Genomic DNA, 25,293 nt, shown 5'->3' with positions numbered 1-25,293 from the left:
TAGTTGAGAGTTAAAGCTGATTGTTGAAGACAGCATTAAATTCTGCTGTACTCAACAGGAACTTTTGATGTTGGATCTGGATCTCAAAATGCAAAACTGTCCCATTCTCAACAGTTAATTTTTTTTTTAAATGTAGTTGAAAACCTTTGAACCTGTTGCTTCCAAAATATCTGAAATATATAACATTAATGAATCAAAGACACAATTAAAACAATAAACATGGGAAGAGGAATTTTAAAATGGTAGTCATTTTAAGGGTTAATTTGGTAGAGTAAAACATGATGCATAGAATGGTAAGTAACAATCAGAGCATAAGAAAAACCACCAGGGTGGCAATATTCAAGAAAATATTATTCATAGTAACAGTCAAAACCATGTTGAATTAAACTACATTTACAAATGTACTGTCTATATTGCTGAATTGTTGAACAGTTCTCCTGGTGCAATATAAACTTCTTTGGCTTTAGGTTTAGTACGAAATTTATTTTCATGTATCAGAAAATAATTGCAATGTGTAACACAGCTACACTTAAAAGGCAAAACTAGTCCAATATGCATATCTGGTACACACTGAAGCAATCTTGTATTAACAGAAAAAAAGAAATAGTAGTTTACCTCAGTATATAAAGTATACAATGTGATCAACATGTAAATGAAAATTTACTGGAAACAATGCAAAGTGTATTACACAGATAAATGAACATAATTCAAACCACAATATTTTCTCTGAAAAATACAATTATTGATGAGATAAAATGTACAATTTATTTATTTTAAAGAAATATGGGTATAAAGGCAAAATAATTTTTTTCTTCAAAAACGGGAAAATAGAGGTGTTGATCACGTTTTCATCACCAGAACTGACACAAAGTCTTTGAATTGCACCAACTCCACGTTCAGTTTCCTGAACTTGCTATTTCTGAACATAAAAGGAGTCTGTAGAGTAACAAAAATTACGTATTTGCTGACGGTAACTTAAAAGAATGTCATGGCACACCAACTTTATGATGTGTGTGGAAATTTGGTAGGTAGACATTAGAAAGATATATGGTTGCCTCTGTGTCTTGTAGGTCAGTAAGAGGCAGGTAATCAATTTAAAGCATTTCTTACTGAACAAAACAATTTCCTAAAGTGTTTAATCTACGGTAGTAAAGAAAATCATAATATACTTAGTGCATGCCTTGCCGTTTTGATCAGTCACAAAACTTTTATTAAAAATTGTTCTTTTTTTGGAAATAGATGTTACTCAATACCTCAAGATCACAGAATACAAAAAAAACCAAAAACATTGGCCATCATAAAAATGTGGTTAGACACAATAATTAATAAACTCCCAAAGCCAAAATGTATTTTCTTGACAACCATGTCCATGTAGCTATAGGTCAACATACAAGGTCCACATAGCCCACAAATGCCACTATTCAAAGCCGAGCCGAGCACCACTGGGGTGCAACCGTTCATTTCAATGTCTCCATGATATTTAGTTAGTGCCACAGATAAAACTGTTGTAAAATCTCATTATGTACATTATGAACACTTCTGCTGTGCTAGTGTCAGAAGATCGCCAAATTTTTCAAAGAGATCTTCCACCCATTTCTCGTTTTCCATACACTGCTGGATTGTTTCTACTTGGCCAAGATCTTTATTCCGTTTTAGAATGGAAGCAGCCTGTCCAAATGAATAGTTGAAAACTTGAGAAAGTTCAATATTTACAGTAGATTCAGTTATGCATTGATGAATATCTTTTCACATGAACAGGATAAAACCTTTGATAACTGAGGTTCCTGTAGATCAACTAACTTCTATTCACAGTAAATATACCAGAATATCAGAAAAGCAAACTTTACACACATCCTGATCAATTAAAAACATGAGTGTACAACTTTCTGCCGAACAAACAGTTAAACTTTTATATTTGCACTGCCATTATGGAATCAGTGGGATCTCTGTCCTTTATTTAAGTCTACACTATCAACTTATCATGAAAGAACTGTGCTATGAGATGATCCCTCAAAGCCTTCAGAAAAAAAGAACACATTTAGGGAACTGGAGCTGGAGTTGGATGAACTGAGGATTATTTGAAAGGCTGAGAGGGTGATAGATAGAAGCTAAAGGGACATAGTTACGCCAGAGAACAGACGTAGCTGGGTAACAGTTAGAGGTGGGAAGGGGAGGAAGCAGGCAGTGCAGGGATCCCTTGTGGTCGTTCCCCTCAACAATAAGTATACCGCTTTGGATACTGTTAGGTGGGGGACGGCCTAGCAGGGGTAAGCTGCAGTGACCAGGTCTCTGGCACGAGGTCCGACTCTGAGGCTCAGAAGGGAAAGGGGGAGAGGAGCAGAGCGCTAGTTATAGGAGACTCTATAGTTAGTGGGACAGACAGGCGGTTCTGTGGACATGGACGAGACTCTCGGATGGTTTGTTGCCTCACGGGTGCCAGGGACCATGTCTTCCGAATCCTTAAGGGGGAGGGTGTGCAGCCAGAAGTTGTGGTGCACATTGGCACCAACGACACAGGTAGGAAGAGGAGTGGGGAGGTCATTTAGGAGCTCAGGGAGTTAGGCTGGAAGCTAAAAACTAGGACAGACAGAGTCGTCATCGCTGGGTTGTTGCCAGTGCCATGTGACAGTGAGGCAAGGAATAGGGAGAGAGTGCAGTTGAACACGTGGCTGCAAGGATGGTGTAGGAGGGTATTTGGACAATTGGACTGCATTCTGGGGAAGGTGGGACCTGTACAAGCAGGACGGGTTGCACCTGAACCAGAAGGGCACCAATATCCTGGGAGGTAGGTTTGCTAGCACTCTTCAGGGCGGTTTAAACTAATTTGGCAGGGGGGTGGGATCCAGACTTGTAGTCCAGCAAGTAGGTTAGCTGTTTTTCAGGATGTCAAAGAATGTAGGGAGTCTGTGGAGAAGATAGCACTGACAGGGAATACTTGCGAACACAGAGATGGGTTCAAGTATGTATACTTCAACGCAAGGAGTATCAGAAATAAGGTGGGTGAACTTAAGGCGTGGATCGGTACTTGGGACTACGATGTTGTGACCATCACAGAAACGTGGATAGAAGAGGGACAGGAATAGTTGTTGGAGGTTCCTGGTTACAGATGTTTCAGTAAGATTAGGGAGGGTGGTAAAAAAGGAGGGGGGTGGCGTTGCTAATTAGAAATGGTATAACGGCTGCAGAAAGGCAATTCGAGGGGGGATCTGCCTTTGGAGGTAGTATGGGCTGAAGTCAGAAATAGGAAAGGAGCAGTCACCTTGTTGGGTGTTTACTATAGGCCCCCCCAATAGCAGTAGAGATGTGGAGAAACAGATTGGGAAACAGATTTTGGAAAGGTGCAGAAGCCACAGGGTAGTAGTCATGGGCGATTTCAACTTCCCAAATATTGATTGGAAGCTCTTTAGATCAAGTAGGTTAGACGGGGCGGTGTTTGTGCAGTGTGTCCAGGAAGCTTTTCTAACTCAGTATGTCGATTGTCCGACCAGAGGGGAGGCCATATTGGATTTGGTACTCGGTAATGAACCGGGACAAGTGATGGGCTTGTTAGTGGGTGAGCATTTTGGTGATGGTGATCACAATTCTGTGACTTTCACCTTGGTTATGGAGAGAGGTAGGTGCGTGCAACAGGGTAGGTTTTACAATTGGGAGAAGGGTAAATACGATGCTGCAAGACAAGATCTGAGGAGCATAAGTTGGGAGCACAGACTGTCAGGGAAGGATGTCGTTGAAATGTGGAACTTTTTCAAGGAACAGATACGACGTGTCCTTGATATGTATGTACCTGTCAGGCAGGAAAGAGATGGTCGTGTGAGGGGACCTTGGTTGACGAGGGAGGTTGAATGTCTTGTAAAGAGGAAGAAGGAGGCTTACATAAGGTTGAGGAAACAAGGTTCAGACAGAGCGTTGGAGAGATACAGGATAGCCAGGAGGAAGCTGAAGAAAGGGATTAGGAGAGCTAAGAGAGGGCATGAAAAATCTTTGGCGGGATAACCCCAAGGCCTTTTATGCGTATGTGAGAAACAGGAGAATGACGAGAACGAGGGTAGGTCAGATCAAGGACAGTAGTGGGAGACTGTGTATTGAGTCGGAAGAGATAGGAGAGGTCTTGAATGAGTACTTTTCTTTGGTATTTACAAATGAAAGGGACCGTATTGTTGAAGAGGAGAGTATGAAACAGTCTGGTAAGCTAGAGGAGATACTTGTTAGGAAGGAAGATGTGTTGGGCATTTTGAAAAACTTGAGGATAGACAGGTCCCCCGGGCCTGACAGGATGTATCCTAGGATTATGTAGGAAGCAAGAGAGGAAATTGCAGAGCCGATGGCAATGATCGTTTCGTCTTCAGTGTCAACGGATGTGGTACCAGGGGACTGGAGAGTGGCAAATGTTGTGCCCCTGTTCAAAAATGGGAATAGGGATAACCCCGGGAATTACAGGCCAGTTAGTCTTACTTTGGTGGTAGGCAAAGTAATGGAAAGGGTACTGAGGGATAGGATTCATGAGGATCTGGAAAGACACTGCTTGATTAGGGACAGCCAGCACGGATTTGTGAGGGGTAGGTCTTGCCTTACAAGTCTTCTTGAATTCTTTGAGGAGGTGACCAAGCATGTGGATGAGGGTAGAGCAGTGGATGTAGTGTACGTGGTTTTTAGTAAGGCATTTGATAAGGTTCCCCATGGTAGGCTTATGCAGAAAGTCAGGAGGCATGGGATAGTGGGAAATTTGGCCAGTTGGATAGAGAACCGGTTAACTGGTTGAAGTCAGAGAGTGGTGGTAGATGGCAAATATTCAGCCTGGAGCCCATTTACAAGTGGAGTTCCGCAGGGATCAGTTCTGGGTCCTCTGCTGTTTGTAATGTTTATTAATGACTTGGAAGAGGGAGTCGAAGAGTGGGTCAGTAAATTTGCAGACGATACGAAGATTGGTGGAGTTGTGGATTGTGAGGAGGGCTGTTGTCGGCTGCAAAAGGACTTAGATATGATGCAGAGCTGGGCTGAGGACTGACAGATGGAGTTCAACCCTGTCAAGTGAAAGGTTGTGCATTTTGGAAGGACAAATAAGAATGTGGAATACAGGGTTAACGGTAAGGTTCTTAGTAGGGTGGAGGAGCAGAGGGATCTTGGGGTCTATGTTCATAGCTCTTTGAAAATTGCCACTCAGGTGGATAGAGCTTGAAAGAAGGCCTATGGTGTATTAGCGTTCATTAGCAGAGGGATTGAATTCAAGAGTCGTGAGGTGATGTTGCAGCTGTACAGGACCTTGGTAAGGCCACATTTGGAGTACTGTGTGCAGTTCTGGTCGCTTCACTTTAGGAAAGATGTGGAAGCTTTGGAGAGGGTGCAGAGGAGATTTACCAGGATGTTGCCTGGAATGGAGAATAGGTCGTACGAGGATAGGTTGAGACTGCTAGTCCTTTTCTCAATGGAATGGCGAAGGATGAGGGGTGACTTGATAGAGGTTTATAAGATGATCAGGGCAATAGATAGAGTAGACAGTCAGAGACTTTTTCCCCGGGTACAACAAAGTGTTACAAGGGGACATAAATTTAAGGTGAAGGGTGGAAAGTATAGGGGGGATGTCAGGGGTAGGTTCTTTACCCAGAGAGTGGGGGGGGGGGGGGGGGGGGGCATGGAATGCGCTGCCTGTGGGAGTGGCAGAGTCAGAATCATTGGTGACCTTTAAGCGGCAATTGGATAGGTGCTTAAGCTAGAACAAATGTTCGGCACAACATCATAGGCCGAAGGGTCTGTTCTGTGCTGTATTGTTCTATGTTCTATTTTTGAACAAGCATTGGGTTACAATGTGCATTTTTAAAAGAAATGCCAAACACTCAATTTTTAAACACAGGAATCTTAGAATTATCCTGGGATTTGCTTCAGTTTGTTGCAATTTTAAATCGTATACAAATTCAAGCAATATGAAACATCGTACAGTATTAATTGCTCACCTCTTTCTTGCATATCAGGTAGGTGTGGTACTTATAGTGATGAAGTGTGTGATATAAAGTACAGCACTGCAATTTTTCATGATCAACAGTGAATTCCTGTTTAAAATACAGAATAATTGCATAATTCTATATCCGATTTAACTTATCATTCAGCCAACCGATGCAGTTTTAATGCATTAAAATGTAGACATCTGATCAAATAGTAACAGCATGGCTTTGACAAATATTGTGATTTTTATCTAATTACCCCTACAATTAAGGTAGGAAATCATAGAAATTATGATCTTGTTGCAACGGAGGCATGAGGCAATATTGCTCTAGTCTCAGTACTCCGCAGATCACAAAACATATTTTAATCTTATTTTCCAATTTCCAAGATGGTCAATTAAATACCATATCTACATCAGATTTTAAAGATATATCAACCAGGTTTCTTTAATAAATCAATAACTGTGCTTGTTATCAAATTGAAATTTGTTCAAGGAAGATGAACCTGCGAACATAAACTGTTAGAAATAAAGCAGCATAAATGTTAACCTAAATAAACTAAAAACCACACATTTTATGGAAAGAACATAATTAAAAATTAAATTTCTCTCAGCAGAGATTAACCTGACAAAAAGAAAACTTCTTAGCCTTTGGGTTATTCTTGAAGGCAGAAAGATAAAGTGTAGAATGTTCCAAAATCAATTTTTCTGATATTCTGGCTTATCTATTCAAATCACTAATCATAAACAATTATCTCTACAATTTGCTCAGGAAACATATATTGAGAAGATTTTCAATCATTCTTTCATTAGGAAGTAGTAGGTTCCACTTTGAACTCAACACTAGGGCTCTTTTCAGAAAGCAGGAAAGATCAGCTAGGTAGCCCACCCTCTCAAAGTTCATATTCCCCAACAAATTCTAGATACCAATACAATCTCCGTCCAGTCATTATTCAAACAGCTCCAGAAGGGCTGCACAGCAAATAAAGCAACTATCATTAGTCATGATTTCTTGGAAGCAGTGTTTAAAAAACCTCCAATATCTACAGTGCTTTTCAACGAACTCTCAAAACAAAACTACTCTAGATATGTCCACAAAGCTTGAAATAAATTCACAATCCTTCAAAACTCCAAGCAACACTAAGCACAGTGTCTTTATAACAACCTGAATAGTTTTTTTCTACATTTTCTACTCATCGTAACCTCAACATTTCATGATCCAATCATGTATTTCAAAAGCCATATGCATTTTTGAAACATTATCCATCCCCAATTTAGATGAAAATAAAAGGTCATAGTCCTAGGATTAACAGATTATCTAAAAAAAACCTATATATGCAAATCATTACACTCAGACCTCTTTATAATTACATACCTAGCAGTGAAGCTATCCTCACCATTACAAAGTTTATGCAAGTTGTGCAATGGGAAACAAGTTTGTCGAAATAAAAGACAGTACAGTATAGAATAATTCTATACAAGAATTATTTTAAATTAGAATTATTTAATATACAAAGTTGTTTTTAGGAGATATGATTGGTGGAGAACAAAAACAGAAATTGCTGAAAAAAGTTCAGCACCTTGGAGAGAAAGCACAGGGTCCAGTGACCGTCCTTCAGAACTGATCTTAGCTCGGTAGAAATACTGAAGATGGCATGGTGGGGGGGGAGGGGGGTTTGACGGATAAACAGTATGTGGAGATGGAGTCCAGGGAAAGAGAAAAATGGTCAAGCAGGAAGCAATGGGTAAAGGTCATCCTGGAGAATAAATCGCTGCTGCAGTGTCTGACCATTTTGAAGGTTTTTTTTATGGTAGAAGCCCACGTGATGACAAGGTCTGGTGTGTGGAAGTTGAGGTAAGACATGAGAAAAGGTGCTCGAACCATAAAACTGTTGAACTCGATATTAAGTTCTGAAGGTTGTGGGTCCTCAAGTGGAAAATAAGGTGCTGTTCTTCCAGCTTGTACTGAGCACTCTGAGACGGAGAGGTTTGCCAGTGAACATGGCAGTATGTTGAAGTGGCAGGCAACAGGAAGCTCAGAGCCATTTTTGCAGACAGAATGCAGGTGTTTTGAATACAAATGAATACAATTTGCTGCTCACAATGTGATCTGCTCCTGTCATCACTTGGACTTCTACCACAAACTAATCATTGTCAGCCACTGGTGGTCCCAATCAGTAGCTATTGATTGTCCTAGGCCAACGTTTACCCATTCCTTTGTCTTCTTCTTTCTCTTTGGGCTCCATCTCCACTTATTGCTAACTCCTTCCCCCATCTTCAACATATATACCAAAGCTTTCTGAGCTAAAATCAGTCTGAATAAAGATCACTGGTCCTGCTTTCTCTCCATAGGTGGTGCCAGAACTGCTCAGTTTTTCTGACAATTCCTGCTTTTGTTTTTGATTTCCAGTATTCACAATCCTTCTTTGGATTAAAAAAAAACCCATGGAAAAAGAGTCTGTGATTGACTACAGCCAAGTAATTATAGAATTTGTTGTAGAAATTGCAAAAGCCTTGATGAAATAGTTGCCAGATCGTATGTGTTAGAATATACATCAATTTGGAAGAAAACGTACATTAGACTAATTCCAGACACCTTACCTTTTGGCCCTTGGCATTTTGTTTTAATGGCTGGAGAGTCTTCTTATTGTAACTTTTACCACTCAATTTAATTTTGGGCACATTTGGATTGCTGCTTTTTACTCCCGAGACACACGTAGTCAGTTCAGGAAAATTCTCCATTGAAGTCTGCAAAGCAAAACAAATACATAGAATAGTTACTATACTTGAAGAAACTACTCAGCCCTTCAGGTCATTGCCATCTCTCTGTAAGAACAATCTCAGCTCATTCCAATCTATTTCTATTTCCACAGTCCCACCGATCCTCTCCCTTTAGTTCATGATCCAAAAGCCAAACTAAATTCATCTTCGCCAATCTCTCAACTAGTGTGTTCCAGACCCTAATCAATCAATTCATAAAGCTATCTTTTCTAGTTCTTTTGCCAGTCACTTTAAAGCAGTGCCTTTTGGTTCTCAATCTTGCGACAAATGGGAACACTCCATCTACACTATCCAGAACCTTTATAATTTGAATACTCATTTTTCTCATTGTTAATGATATCCCTTATGCTTAGAACGGTTCTTGTTAAACTTTTGTGAATCCACGCCAATGACTGCATTGGTGCCCAGGATTGGGCAAAATATTCCAGTTGAGGCTGAACCAGTCTTTTATACTTTGCTTCTGCTTATAAAGGCCAAGATCTCATTGCCTTATTAACCACATTCTAAAACTGCCTCATCACCGCAATGATTTATGCACATATACCCCTATATCATGCTGCACCCCACACACCCTTGCTAATTCCATCTTTTTATACTCATTCTTCGTACCAAAATGAATCATTTCTAAATTCTGTGCACTAAGTTTTATTTGCTATTTGCCTGTCCAGGTCGTCTTTAAATCTACTAGTATCTTGCTCAAAATTCAAAACATTTTCAGGTTTTGTAGTATGTATTGAACTCTGTGCTCTATACCTCAAGTGAAAGTTAGCAATATATCAAGAGTAGCACTGGTACCCAGAGGAATCCCACAATGTGCTGTTCTCCAACTCTGATAAATAACCATTCACCACTTTATGCTGTCATTCAGCCAACCTTGTGTTCTTGTTAGCATTGTCCCTTTAGTGGCTTCTTTCTTGACATGAATATAGGAGCGATGCTCAGTAAGTTCAGTGGATGACATGAAAATGGAAATGAAGAAAACCATAGATGGACTGGTCATTTTGACAGATCAATGGTAAATGGAAATTTAATCCTCAAAGTATGAGGTAATGCATTTTGGGAGGCCTAACAAGACAAGGGAATACAAGAACAATTCTAGAACCCTTGTGTTACAACATGGAGACAGACAGCTCAACCAAATTAGCCTTTTCTACCTGTGTATTCACAACACAGTAAAACCAAACCTTTTGTAAACCCTCAATAGTTCTCCAATAGTTCCTAACCAGATGTCTGAATTGCAAATTCCAGACTTTGCAAATAACGAATTCCAGACACCATTTTGTACCTCAAACAAAATATGTCAATTTATTAAATATGCAATAACTTTAGCAGAGAAAAAACTTAAACAAGGTAACCTAATGAATGTCTGTGCTTTCAATCCATAACAAAACTTGCCAGATTACTTAAATGTTTTTCACATTGAATGGTTTCACAGGCATAGATGTGGATCCTAAATTACTTTTCTGGAGACACTGATCAAGGTCATCCTTTCGGTAAAGGCAGCAATACTTCAAACTCAGTTTACTCCACTTTGGGTTTCCAAAAGCTAGTAGGAAGATTAAGCAGGGAACTTTCAAAACTTCATGCTTCTTGGCAGCAGACAATTTCTTCTCTCCAGAAAGCAAAATTCAAAAAACCTAACCTATGGCCCCAACATGATAACCTGACCATCTTCTCCTGGAGAGCACAAAAAACTGGTTCAGCCTCCTGAGGCCTCATTTACCATTCAACATCTGCCATATGCCCTTCCAGACTTGCGAGAACCATTTCCTTGTTAATAGCCAACTTCTCCTACCTGTTTTAACACAATGCTCTTCCTGGGGTCACATGTCTTTGGGAATACCTTTAAATCAAGAATCAGTCTGCAATTAATCTGCAGGCCTGACCTCATGAACTAATAAAAGCATGTTTGGTCTATTCTTTTCCTTTTAAAGTCGGAAGTCACACAATACCAGTTTATAATCCAACAAATTTATTTGAAATCACAAACTTCTTAAGCGCTGCTCCTTCATCAGGTGAAGACTTTAACCTGATGAAGGAGCAGCTCCCCAAAAGCTTGCGATACCTTACAGGTGTCAATACCAGGAGGCACAGATTTAAGGGAAACATTTTCTCAGCCAGAAGGTCTGGGATCTATTTAACTCGCTACATGACAAGGGTGATAGAGGGAGGAATTCTCAACATTTAAGTGTTCCACCCCGTCCAACACCAGCACATCCACAACATTTAAGTAGTATGTAGATAAAGACTTGAAAGCCATAACTTATGAGGCTACTAGTCAAGTACTAGAAAATCGGATTACAGCATGTTTGATGACTGGCATGTTCTTTCCATGCTGTGAAATCTTTATGACTAACTTCAACTTTCCTGTTATTTGACAGTTTATCAAACACCTTTTGGAAATTGTGCACATATCAACCTCATCATCTTAATCAATGCTCTTCAGTACTTGATCATAAAATGTAATCAAATTAAACAAACTTGATCTTAACAAGTCTAGTTCAACTTTCCTTAATTAACCTACATTTGTCTCAGTAACTGTTAATTTTGTTCCAGGTTATTGATGGAGAATTGGAAGATTATGGCCAGAGACACTGCAATTTCGACTTCTCCATCCCTCAGTACCTTGGATGCATTGCAGCCAGTCCTCATGATTCATTACCTTTAAGTGCAGGTAACTTTCCACAGAACTTTCTTTTTAATTCACGAAAAGGATGTAACCATCGCTGACATTTATTGTCCCTCCCTAGTTGCCTTTGAGCTGCCCTCCTGAACCAGTGCAATCTATTTGGTGCAGGTACCTTCCATTCCACTGGGGAGGGAGTTCCAGGACTTTGACCTAGGAATACTGAAGGTATGGCAATATATTTCCAAGAAGAGCTGTGAGTGGTTTGGAGAGACTTTGCAGGTGATGATGTTCCAAATATTGTTGCCCTTGTCCTTCTAGATGGTAGTGTCATGGGTTTGGAAGTCCCTGTTTAAGGAGCCATGGTGAATTTCCGAGAAAGGTTGAAACAATAATCTAAGCAAAAACTGACAAGTTAGTTTAACTTCAGTAGCAGGGAAAAACACTTGGAAACAGGATAGAATTGGTAGTCATGTGGATAAACATGGGCTGATTAGGAAGAGTCAGCATGGATTTCTAAAGAAGATCTAATTACTGCAGCTTTTTTTTGAAGAGATAACAGAAAGGGTTGATGAAGCTTGATAACCCGTTTTATGTGGTATATGGATTTCCAGAAGGAGTTTGATAGTGTCTCACAAGAAACTTGAGGAAAGTTGTAGGTTAAGCTACAAAAGGGCTACTGGTAATGTGGAAACAAAATTGGCTTAGTAACAGAAAATAGACAGAATTAGCTAACAAATATTTTTGGGCTGAAGCAAGGTTCATTGCGGAGGTCCCCAGCAGCCAATAGTGAGACCATTGCTTTTCCTGATATATATTCATGACCTGGATCTTAGTGTGCAGGGGACAGTTTCAAAGTTTGCTAAATTTATAAGAACTGTAAAATATGAGAAGGATGGTGTGGAACTCCAACATTTTGGAGGAGTGGGTGGATAGGCAGCAAATGAGCTCCAATGTACATACGTGTGAGGTAATGTACCCTGCTTGGAAGAACACTGAAAGACAATAAGGGGTACCATTTCAAACATGGTGCAGGAGCAGAGGGACCTTAGAGTACATTGCATAGATAATTGAAGGCGGTAAGATAAGTGGAGTATGTAGTAATTAAAGCTAGAGTGTTCTTGGCTTGGTTAATAGGAGCTTAAAGTACAAAAGCAATGAGAAAGACGAGAGAGCATAAGCAAGATGAGGAAAAAAAACCCATTGGTGCAGCAATTTATTAGGGGACAGAATGTACTGCTGAAGAAAGTGGTGCAGGCATGTTCAATTTAGGTACTCAAAAGGGCACTGGATTTTTAATTTTGGATAGTGGCGATGTTAAGAGATATGGTGTACAGGTTTCCTTGTCCATGTTTGACCTGATGCCAAAACATAACAAGGGTTGGACTATAACCTGGTGTTGAGATTTGTAACTTTGTACACCCCAGTCCAACACTGACATCCCCAAATCTTGTCTGTGGACGACTTTCAAATTTTGGGTAGAGCCCCAAATGTTGGTAAGAGTTTGCAGGGTCAACAGTGCCATATTTGTCAGTGAAATATTGTCATATTTCTGGTGGTCTGTCCTGTTGTATTGATTTTTTCCTTTCTACCATTTGATATAACTGAGTCATCGCTCAGCAAATAAATGGCTTGATAAGCCATTTCAGAGGGAGTCAATAGTCGACCATATAACAGTCATTCTGGAATTTTACATAGGCAAGATTGGATAAGGGCAGCAGTTTCCTTCTCTAAATGATATTACTCATTATTAGATGTTTAATTTCAGATTTATAAGACCATTTGTGTGGTGGGATTTGAACTCGGGTCACTAGAACATTACCTGGGTATCTCGTTTACTAGTCTAATGACAATGCTACTAGGCCATCAATTTCCCTCAAAACCAAAAGGATGTATGAAGGGTATATAGGCCATACTACCCTTGGCAGATTGGCAGATCATACCAATTCATTTAGCTGTTTGCAACATGGTGCAGACCACACATAATTATGCTTGCAGAACTTGCAACAGTGTCCAACATTAGGTGGAGTCCTGCAACTAGGCAATATTTATCATATAATCTTAAGTGTGCAAAGAATTACACTTGCAATGAATTTAAGATGGTCAGAGCTGTGGCGTGACACAGTTGTGTATACTACAAATTACATATTAATACACAAGGCCCTGTTACTGGCAGACATAAAGGACATGTGTAATCACTGCACTTGCTTCAACTCAATAAAACAGATAAAAGAATTCACAAGATCATTTCTCAGGCAATGTGCAGAACCTGCCTATTTTAAACTGTAAATGAAAACTGGTAGTTAATAATCAAGCATCATTAGGATATCCTGAATGAAAAGATAAATTGAAAGAGAGAGCAATTAGGGAAAGAGTAGTCTACTCAATGACAAAGGAGGGAATTAACGCATGGAGTCAGAGGAAGTGGGCGAGATCCAATGAGTACTTTGCATTGTAGTTACCAAGGAGAAGGACACGCATGATGGTATGGTGATGGAAAGGTATGTGGCTATTCTGGGGCAAGTCAATATTAAGGAGATCATGCTGGTTGTCTTGAAAAACATTAAGGAAGATAAATCCCCAAGGGCTGATGGGATCTATCCCAGGATACTGAAGGAGGCAAAGAAGGAGATTGGTGGGGCTGTAACAGATATCTTTCTATCTTCTTTATCAACAGGTGAGGTTCCAGAAGACAGGGGAATAGTCAACATTGTTCCTTTGATTAAGAAGGGCAACAAGGATAATCTATGAAATTATAGGCCGGTAACCCTTATGGAAGTGGTAGGAGAATTACTGAAGACTCTTAGGGACAAAATTTATTTGCATTTGGAAAAGAATGGGCTTATTAGGGATAGTCAGCATGATTTTATGCAGGGGAAGTCTTGTTTCAGAACCTTGAGTTTTGAGGAAGTGACAAACATGATTAATGAGGGTAAGGCAGTGTACATTGTCTAAATGGACTGAAGCATTTGGTGACGCATTTCCATCATGGTGGGCTGGTTCAGAAGATTAAGTTGTAAGGGATCCAAACTAAATTGGTACAAAATTGGCTTGGTCAAAGAAGATAGAGGGTAGTTTTGGAGGGTTTTTTTAAACTGGAGGTCTGTGACCAGTAATGTTCGACAAAGATCAATGCTTGGACCGTTTTATATACATATATGACTTAGATGAAATTGAGGGTGGCTTGATTAGTATAGTTGCAGGTGGCATGAAAATATATAAGAGTTGTAGATAGTGAGAAAAGGTTATCAAAGGAAACAGTAAGATAATCACCAGTTGGAAAGATGGGCAGAGAAATGGCAGATGAAGTTTAATCCAGGCAAGTGTAAGGTGATGCATTTTGGGAGGTCAAGTGCAAGAGGAAAGTACATACTTAATAGTCAAATAAATAGAAGTGTTGATATATACAGGGATCTTGGGGGTTCAAGCCCATAGCCAACACAAGTGAATAAGATAACAAAGAATGCATACTGCACACTTGCCTTCATTGGGCACAGAGTTGGCAAGTCATGTTAGAGCTATAAAAGACTTTTGTCACATCACTTTTGGAGTATTGTGTGCATTCTGGTCCCCATACTATAGAAAGGATTTGGTGACTTTAGACAGGGTGCAAAAAGGATTACCAGTATGTTGCCTGGATTGGAGTGTATCAGCTATAAGTGGGTGGACTATCAGAGGCTAAGGGGTAACTTGACACAAGTACATAAAGTTATGAGAGATGTGGATAGTTGGAGTTTCTTTCCCAGAATGGAAATATCAAACATTAGTAGGCATACGTTTATGATGAGAGGGGAAAGTTTAAGGGAAATGTGCAAGGAAAGTGTTTTTACACAGAGGGGGTAGGTCCCTGGGGAGGTGGTAGAAGGAAATATGTGAGCACAGTCTAAGAGGCATTTAGGCAGACACATTAAAAAAAGCAGGAAATGAAGTGATACAGATCATGTGCATGCAGTCATGGTCAGCATAGACTTGATTGGCTGGAGGGCCTATCCCTGGGCAGTGCTGTTCTATTAATTGCTGCATTCTCCATGGCAGATTCCACTTGCCAACCAATCAGTACTCTCCTCTCTCACAGCACAAATACCCTCTGATTGGTATTCTGCCAATTTGCAAAATGTGCCATTTTTCAGCAAATACCAGTGCAACAAAAGAAACTTTAAAAAAAGTATTGAAGCTACTTTCTGACTAGTCCACACAATTTCTACACCAAAGAATGGAAATAAATTATTACAAATTTATCAGAGAACATGGAGACACAGAAGTTTGCTTCTACACACTCAGTAAAAACAAAGGAAAGCCATTTTAATGTGTCTTCCAAGAAACAGCATACCAGTGTACACAATTGGGTGGTACCAAAAACAAAAAATTGGTAGTTAGCCGTTTTTATTTAATAACATATTCAAACAAATAAATAATGTTCTATTCCCATTAAAACAATTTTGTTTTAAAATAAAAGTCAATGGCAATAACTGATCCAAGATCTTCAGATTACACAAGAGCCTTAGGACAACTTCTCAGGTTAAAAAAACTTTAATGATTTGTTATTACATGTTCTAAGTATTCTGCATCAACCACTCCATCACTGAAGTAAAAGCTCTCAATGTTCCTTTTCCCAATTCCACAAAATACTTATGCATCCTTCTATTCAGCACCATTTCTTTTGCAATAAACTGTGTAACGTTTTGTTGTTTGCAATTAAAACAGTGGTAATAACATACTTTTCCAAATATCTATGGTTATTTTTGCAGATTACTTATAATTATGGAAAACAGGTTAAATTATCCGTTTTGCTCTGCAACTCCACCTCTGCTATGCTCCATCTGCAACTTGAAAGCTTAATTATTTCAACATAGACTTTAGTATTGTGCTGCCATAGAATGTCAAATTGATGTTGCATGATAAACTAAATGTAATATGATGAAACTAATTTATTTCAATGAAAACAGATTTTATTCTTCAGATTCCAGTAGATAAACATTAGAGCTACCAGTAATGACATTACAATCACTGTTCCAAATACTTTTAGGGGCAGTAAGTAACTAATCAACTCTTTGTACTAAATAATGTGGATGCTATAGCTTTATGCTGAATAACAGTATTTTAAAACAATGGCAAATATAGTTTTAATAAAGATTCTTACCTTGAGTGCTGACTCCAGTGGGAACTTGGAAATCAGTCTTTTCTTGTTCTCATTCAGCATGCTATCAATTTTCCTCATGTGTGGCAAATACATCTCATCTAATGAGATCAAATGAAGGAAAGTATTGAAATTCAAAGGCTATTTTCACAAACAAATTTGAAGTTCTGTGTAGCACATTCCACAATTGTTGAACATAAATGATCACCAATGTTCTCGATAGTGAAGCAGGAAACAGATGACAATCTTTTAAAGGCTGCTCAGTTCACTTAACCTCATCCCAGAATCACAGACTTGCTGCAACGCAGAAGGAAATCATTCGGCCTATCACATCCAACTCTTTGAATAAGCATTATGACTATACCATTCTCCTGTCTTTTCCCTGTAATCTATTAATGTAATTTCTATTTGAAATATTATCCAATATCCTCTTGAATATCTCAACTCAACCTGCTTCCATCACAATTCTAGGCAGTGCATTCTCGACCATAACTACTACTTATGTGAAAAAGGTTTGCTCATATTAAAGATTCCTCTTTTGCAAAGTACCTTATATCTGTGTTTGATGATGCTGCTCCTTTAACAAGGTTGTTTTCCTTGGCTTTTTTACTTCACCAGAGAGATCGTAAAAGCAGCGATTCCAAAAGTCTGGCTTGGATGGGTTTTAGGGCCAGTTTGATTAGCTAACAGATACTGCTTCAGACAAAAGGCTTTCAAGTTTCAACACCTGCACAATGAAAGGGGAGCGACCAATTCTCCCAGCTCAGCTTTTCTCCTGTTTGATTTGGTTTTTGGTAGTCTGGCTATTCACTGCAAGCAGTCAAGCAGTTTGAGGCTGCTGGTGCAATAAACAGCTACATGGAAGATGGTGTTCCATGTTGCCACATCTCTCTCTGACAGCTCCCCTATAAGACCATGTGTTTGATTTTACCTTTTGTGCAAAGGGGGGTTTAGGGGGATTGTTGCAAGTATTGAGAACAGCATCATTAAATTGGTATACTCTATTGGGTTTTTGGATAGTTTAAGTTATTCTGTATTCTATTCTCTTTTGTTTGTGTTTCATTTAGTAATCTTGTAAATAAATTCTGTTTTATTTAAAACTAAGTGGTTTGGCCAGCTGCATCTCTCCTGGAATATCCACTTTACACCTGCTTAAAAGAACTAGCAAAGGTAGGGTCTGCACTACTTTCTTGAAATGCTTTTTTTTGGGGGGGGGGGGAAAGAGGAGTGCTGACCTTGTTCATAACATGTGCCTTCTCATTCTTGGTCTTTTCGATCCTATCTTAAAGGAGGCAAGAAAACATTTTCTCCTTACTTACTCTTTCCAGCCCCTCATCATCAGAGCTTCTATCAAAGTTTTAAATCTATAATTTAGTAAATTGCTGCTCTGTTTGTAGTTTACCTTTGAAAAAACATCCTCACCAAAAAGCTTTAGATAGATACAGGTGGTCTTCATCAACAGCCCTTAAAAGAAGTAGGTAGTGAGCTTGATGAGTTAGTGTTAATTTTCCAAAATCTGTTCCATCCAGGAAAGATTCCATTAAAATAGAAAATAGCAAATATAACCCCTCTATTCAAGAAGAGGTTGGCAGAAAACAGCAAACCACAGGCCAGTTAGCTTGATGTCCGTTGAGGAGAAAGTGCTTAGAATTGGTCATTAAAGAGATTATAGCTGCGCACTTAGAAAAACTTGAGGTAATTGGGAAGAATCAGCATGGTTTCAAAGGGAAATCATAATTAATAAATTTATTATAGTTCTTTGAAGGAGTCTGATGCATGGAGAAAAAAAGGGGCGCCTCAAGATGTAGCATACTTGGATTTCCAGAGGGTTTTTGCCAAAGTTATCACAAAGATTATTGCAGAAAATAAAAGGTATAAGTGGCTTTCATATTAACATTGATAGAAGATTGGAGGAAAATATAATGTGCAAGTGAGCTTTTGTCTGACTGGCAGGCTGTGATGAGTGGAGTTTGCAGGGATCTGTGCTGAGGCCTCAACTTTATATAATCTACATCAATGTCTTAGATGAAGGGAGAAAAGACCACAGTAGCTAAATTCACAGCTAACAGATATAGGAGAAAAGTACGTTATGAAGATATAAGAGCTGCATAGTGGCTCAGTGGTTAGCATTTATGCCTCACAGCACCAGACTTCTGTGTTCAATTCCATCATTGGGTGACTGTTTATGTGGAGTTAACACATTCTCCCCATGGAGAAAGTGAGGACTGCAGATGCTGGAGATCAGAGCTGAAAAACGTGTTGCTGGAAAAGCGCAGCAGGTCAGGCAGCATCCAAGGAGCAGGAGACAGAGCTGAAAAATGTGTTGCTGGAAAAGCCTGAAGAAGGGCTTATGCCCGAAACGTCGATTCTCCTGTTCCTTGGATGCTGCCTGACCTGCTGCGCTTTTCCAGCAACACATTTTTCAGCCACATTCTCCCAACGTCTGGATGGGTTTTCTCCAGGTGCTCCAGTTTCAACCACACCACCCCGTGGCCCAACATTTCAACTCCCCCTCCCACTCTACCAAGGACATGGAGGTCCTGGGCCTCCTTCACCGCCGCTCCCTCACCATCAGATGCCTGGAGGAAGAACGCCTCATCCTCCGCCTCGGAACACTTCAACCCCAGGGCATCAATGTGGACTTCACCAGTTTCCTCATTTCCCCTTCCCCCACCTCACCCTAGTTCCAAACTTCCAGCTCAGCACTGTCCCCATGACTTGTCCGGACTTGTCCTCCCTGCCTATCTCCTTTTCCACCTGTCCACTCCACCCTCTCCTCCCTGACCTATCACCTTCATCCCCTCCCCCACTCACCCATTGTACTTTATGCTACTTTCTCCCCACCCCCACCCTCCTCTAGCTTATCTCTCCACGCTTCAGGCTCACTGCCTTTATTCCTGATGAAGGGCTTTTGCCCAAAACGTCGATTTCGAAGCTCCTTGGTTGCTGCCTGAACTGCTGTGCTCTTCCAGCACCACTAATCCAGAATCTGGTTTCCAGCATTTGCAGTCATTGTTTTTACCTCGTTTTTTTCCTCCAACAGTCCAAATATATTCAAATTATGTGGATTGGCTATGCTAAATTGCCCTTAGTCTTCAAGGATGTGTAGGTTAGGTGGGTTAGCCATGGTTAATGTGGGATTACAGGGATAGGGTAAGGAGAACTTGGTCTGGTTGGGATCCTCCGGGGAGGGTTGGTGTGGACTCGACAGGCTGAATGGTCTGCTTCCAAATTGTAGGGAAGCTATGATTCTATAAGGAGGTTGCAGACAAATGTAAAAAGGTTGAGTGAGTGAGCAGAAATCTGACATAGTATATTAACACAGGAAAAATGTGAACTTGCTCACTATGGCAGGAAGAATTAAAAAAAAAAACTTACATATAGAATGACTGCAGAGTTCTAAGATGCGGAAGGATTTTAAGTGTTGTAGTACATGAACTCAAAGGCTAGTACTGTATGCAGGTACAGCATGTAACTAATGGATACTGTCCTTTATTAAAACAGGAAGTAAACATAAAAGTGATGTTGTAATGCTTCAGGTGTACAGGATATCTCAAGGACTGTATACAGTTTTGGTCTATATATTTGAGGAAGAGCAAAATGCAGTGGAGGCTTTTCAGAGGAGGGTTATTAGATTCTATCTGGAATAAGTGAGTTGTCTTGAAGACAGGATGGACAGTTGGGTTTGTTTCCATTGATGTTTAAAAGAGTGAGGAATGAATGTACTGTAGGTAAAAACAAAGACTGCAGATGCTGGAAACCAGATTCTGGATTACTGGTGCTGGAAGAGCACAGTAGTTCAGGCAGCATCTTGGATGCTGCCATGAATGTACTGTAGCTAGGTTTGTGGATGACACAAAAATAGGTGGGAAGGCAAGTGGTGAGGATAACGGAGACTCCACAGAGGGATGCAAACATGTTAAATGAGTAGGCAAAATTTGGTAGTTGGGATATAATGTGGGAAAATCTGAGGTTATGCATTTTGACAGGAAGAATAGAAGAACTGAATATTATTTAATTTGGGACGGTCTACACAAAACTGCAGCACAGGCAACCTTGGGGGACCCTTGTCTATGAATCACAAAAATCTTGGATCCAAGTTCAGCATGTAAAAAACCAAAGGCAAATAGATGGTTGGCTTTTATTTCAAAAGGAATCAGTATAAAAATAAGTAGATTTTGCAGAAACTAAACAAGGCTAGTCAGTCCGTAATTGGAACACACTAAACACTTTTGGGCCACTTAATCAATATACTGACATTGGAAGTAACTCAGAGAAAGTTGACTTGGTTGATTCTAAGTCTGGAGGGATTTTCTTGTGAGGCAAAGTTGAGGTTGGTAGTACAAAGTTAAAAATCACACAACACCAGGTAAAAGTATAACAGGTCTATTTGGAAGAACTAGCTTTCAGGGCACTGCTCCTTCATCAGGTGGTTGTGGAGTATAAGATCGTAAGACACAGAATTTATAGTATAAATAGTACAAAAGTATAGTGTGATGTCACCAAAATTATACATTGAAAAAGACCTGGATTGTTTGTTACGTCTCTCATCTTTTAAAATGACCATGTTGGTTTCAGTTCTTTCATATGTAAATCGCAGAACATTTAAAAGTTACATTCCCAAGTGAACTTTAACAATTGGTGTCATGTCGGTGTGGGGACACCTCCCACCATGTAGGTGACAGGTACTCATGTGACTCAGTCAACGTTGCCTATCTCATACGCTGCAGAAAAGGATGCCCTGAGGCATGGTACATTGGCAAGACCAAGCAGAGGCTATGACAATGGATGAATGGACACCTCACAACAATCAACAGACAGGAGTGTTCCCTGCCAGTCAGAGAACACTTCAGTGGTCCAGGACATTTGACCTCAAACAAGGCGGACTTCAGGACAAGCAACTACGAAAACTGGCTCAGCAGAGGCTGATAGCCAAGTTCTTTTACCCATGGGGATGGCCTCAACTGGAACCCTGGATTCATATCACACTACAGGTGACCCCCATTGCACTACACACACACTCCCTCTCCTACAGACATACGCTCACACATATGCTCCCACATGCACCCGCTAACAGACTTATACCCCTACACATACTCTCTGACAGACACTCATAACCACTCCCCTCCACCCACCCACATGCACATCCAAGTTTGTGGGGTGAATTTGTACTTGCAGAATTACATTTTACTTTGCTCAAAAACTGCATCCATGGAATACTCTGTAAATCTATTTTTTAGATTGGAATTAGTCTGACCATTGTGGCAGAGTCTCAGACAGGGCAACTAACACCTTAAATGCATTATCTGGGCCAACATGACACCAATTGTTAAAGTTCACTTGAGAATGTAACTTTTAAATGTTCTGCAATTTGCAAATGAAAGAACTGAAACCAAGATGTCCATTCTAAAAGATGAGAGACTTAACAAATAATCCAGATCTTTTTCAATATATAATTCCAGTTATATCACACTGTAAACTTTTGCTATAAATTCTGTGTCTTGCGATCTTATATTCCACAACCACGTGAAGGAGGAACAGTGCTCTGAAAGCTAGCGCTTCCAAATAAACTTGTTGGACTATAACCTGGTGTGTAATTTTAAACTTTGTACACACCAGTCCAATACTGGCATCTCCAAATCACGAGTTTGGTAGTGGAACTGTTGCAAGATCACCACACTCATCATGGTGTAAAATCCATCGGGTAGGTTTGCTCCCATCATCCTCTCTCATGCTAGGAATCTGCGATGCCCATTTGGTCTAGTATAGTACAGGAAAGCAGCTGGAAGACTAACAAGTGATAGTTCTTATTTTAAGCACAATGAATTTTATTAGCAAACAGATACAAGTTACAATGGTATAAGAGACACTGAAACAGAGGCAAACTTCGAGGTTAGCTCTGACTCCTTGATAATCCCAAGCTGCTCTCTTACCAAAGTCCATGTGACATTATCATATTGTAGTATTTAACTCACTTCTCAGCATTAAACTTATTCATACCCATACACCTATATACAAAATCTTACCTCAAATATTTTTCCCGTTATTTGCATTGTACATCTATATACATAGTTACATTTACCACTACTACATTTTTCCTCTCTCCCCCCACCACCATTCCACAAAATAATTCAGGCTGTCTGGAGGATTCATTATTCCCAGTTGAGTATGTTCTATTGTTCTTGATGGTGAAATCTGAAAATCCCTTTAAGTGGAAGCCTTGCATCTCTTGGATTTTCTTTGCTTAGGAAGTCTTTTCTGCTACTGAAATAACCCATTGCTTCATTCTACAATCTGCAGGAATTAACAGGTACCTTACTTTTTACAGTGTCATTGATCAAGGCTCTTTTTTTCCTTTGTGGCAGGATCCCCTGGATTGTTGAACCAGGCAGTTTCTTCTGGACAACATCTGGAACCACCAAGTCAGGTAATTATTTTCTGTGACCTGAATCTGAGAAAACTGGTTGTTCTCTCTTAAGGTCCTGTCTTCTTGACCTTGCCAAAGGAATGGTGACCCTCAGGTTAAATTCACCACCAAATCACCACACTCATCATTCGTCTCTGGCCAAACAATGAATCTGCACAGTTGGCTGCCTCTGCTGTTTAATTTCTAAGGGACAACTTTTCACACGTAGGATGGTGCATGTATGGAATGAGCTGCCAGAGGAAGTGGAGGAGGCTGATACAATTACAACACTTAAAAGGCATCTGGACGGGCATATGAATAGGAATGGCTTAGAGAGAACATGGGCCAAATGCTGGCGAATGGGAATAGATATCTGGTCAGCATGGACGAGTTGGACCATGCTGTTTCTATGCTGTACAGCTCTGTGACTCTTGCATGAGTGAGCAGTCCTCTGGTCCTTTGAGACTATGCCATCTACAAGAACTTGAGGATTGCTTTTTGTTTTTGCATGATCAAAGGAATTACTGAGTCTTCCTAGGAAATACAGTCACAAAACATTCTGCTTAAACTTGCATATTCTGTGCATCTGACATCAAGCTGAGTCTTTCATCACTGTTTGTTCCACAAGCTGTACTGCAGTCTGAATTACATCAGTTGAGAATTCAATGAACTCAAGTTCATTGCTGCTTATTTCCTATCTCATCATTTGTGTTGCTAGCAAACTTAGTTGATTCTTGCAGTTTGATCTTTCATCTGTGCTGACAGGAATGGGAAAACATTTCTGTCAAACCTATGTAGTCAAAGTTTTCCATTTTACTGACAGTATGAAATGATATTTTAATGCCAATGTAGCTCATCTCAACACATCGTCTTCCATTTAAGTTCTGTCAGGCATCTAGGTGATAACACAAACTCTTCAGTTGGTTGTCCCTTGACTGGTTGTTCAGTAATGAAAATTTCTTTGACCTGTTGTTCCCTGAATGAGTGTTCCATAACTGGCTGTTCCTTGATTTTAACTAATTTGATTCCGATCAAGGCAAGTATTTCTGCATAAGCAGGAGACCAGTTGATTGCAAAGTACTTACATATTCTTTGCTGTCTCATAGGCACCCCTTACGTTGCATTGCTGTATACAGTGCTTCTTCACTAATAGTGTATGTCTGATATATAGTGAGGCCCAGATATCAATCTTAAAATTAATAAGATGAACATTCTTCTTGCCACAACCTAGATCTGAATCACCTATTTCTCCCCAGAAATACCTTCAGCTTTCGTTCTTTTGTAGGATATTCTACCTATTGACTTATTTACGAGAGGAGCCAATTGTCTTCTTGTTGCTCTATGACTTTGTCCTACTTTGACATATTTTCCTTTATGTGACTTATTGTTTTATAAATAAAAGCAACTTTAAAAAAAATATAAATGGCCCTACTTTTACTTGTGAGGCCTCCCTAGTCTTCAAGACTGACAGTGACTTTTGCTGTCTGTCCTACTCTCTGAACTGGCTTTTCATCTGCGTTTAAGGTTGTATACCGTAAGAACTGAATAGATTCTACTGATTTCCTATGACATGGTTAATATTTTGCTCAGAGGACTAATCTGTGCTGCTTCTGGACTTCTGCTCATTCACCATCTGAATGGTATATCTTGAACCGGGACATTCTTTTGAAATAAGTAATAAAGAGTAAATTTGACAAAGATTTATGAGTAGTTCCAACAATAATTCTGACTTTTATGAATTCTGACTTTACTCACATGTTTTCCTCAAAATGGCTGAAGTTAAAGCAATTGTCAAAGACTTGCAGAACCTGATAAAAAGTATCTGTTTCTTCCTTTATGGTGAAGTGTATGGTCATTAGGTATAGTCTCAGTTGAATGCAAAAAAGTGTATTTACATGCTCAGCAGCAGATTTAGTACATAGTTTGGAAGCAAATGTAACTTAAGAACAGTTTTGTCCATAATTTCAAATTCTGTGTTCTACTTGGCTCTCCTCTGAAACTGAATCTTTCTGGCAATATTATTTCTGCTATCTCTTCAGAATATGATTATTTATTTTTGTTTTAAAGGCTGCAATTGAGCAATGCTTTATTGAAGGTTTTTTTTCCCACAATTTTGCAGTCAAAATGGATGTTTCCCTCTTTTGACCAATTAGTGGGGCAATTCCCATTTTTTTGTGTCACTTCTCTGGACAAATCCTGCTAATCAAGAGCTTGGCTGAATGAATCCAGTTGCATATTATTTTAGTTATGAGTCCCATTATTTTAACAGCTTTACTCAAAAGTTTCCAGCTTTTTGCAACTCCATTCCTGTTCTTTAATGGACTTTTTCTTAGCTGATTCCTGCTCATAGTTCATGCTGTTTCACGTTTTTTTGTCTAAATAGGGCCTACTACTTGCAATTTGAAATA

At 39.7% G+C, this 25,293-nt stretch overlaps 1 protein-coding gene across 2 annotated transcripts in view; it reads right to left on the bottom strand.

The window, feature by feature from the left end:
- Window positions 1-229: 229 nt before the first annotated feature.
- The window catches only part of qser1 (glutamine and serine rich 1), a 202,518-nt gene continuing 177,454 nt past the window's right edge, over window positions 230-25,293 (bottom strand). For both annotated transcript variants that reach the window (XM_072592615.1, XM_072592616.1), the window contains 4 exons: window positions 16,483-16,580; window positions 8,537-8,683; window positions 5,949-6,044; window positions 230-1,668 (listed from right to left, as the gene is read on the bottom strand). In XM_072592615.1, coding sequence (XP_072448716.1) covers window positions 1,528-1,668; window positions 5,949-6,044; window positions 8,537-8,683; window positions 16,483-16,580 — 482 coding nt within the window. In that variant the 3' untranslated portion in view covers window positions 230-1,527. The remainder of the gene's footprint in view (window positions 1,669-5,948; window positions 6,045-8,536; window positions 8,684-16,482; window positions 16,581-25,293) is intronic.

This window comes from Chiloscyllium punctatum, chromosome 22 (assembly GCF_047496795.1).
Source record: "Chiloscyllium punctatum isolate Juve2018m chromosome 22, sChiPun1.3, whole genome shotgun sequence".
NCBI lineage: Eukaryota > Metazoa > Chordata > Chondrichthyes > Orectolobiformes > Hemiscylliidae > Chiloscyllium > Chiloscyllium punctatum.
The sequence above is the reverse complement of the archived record's forward strand: the minus strand, read 5'-3'. Positions and strand labels throughout refer to the sequence as shown.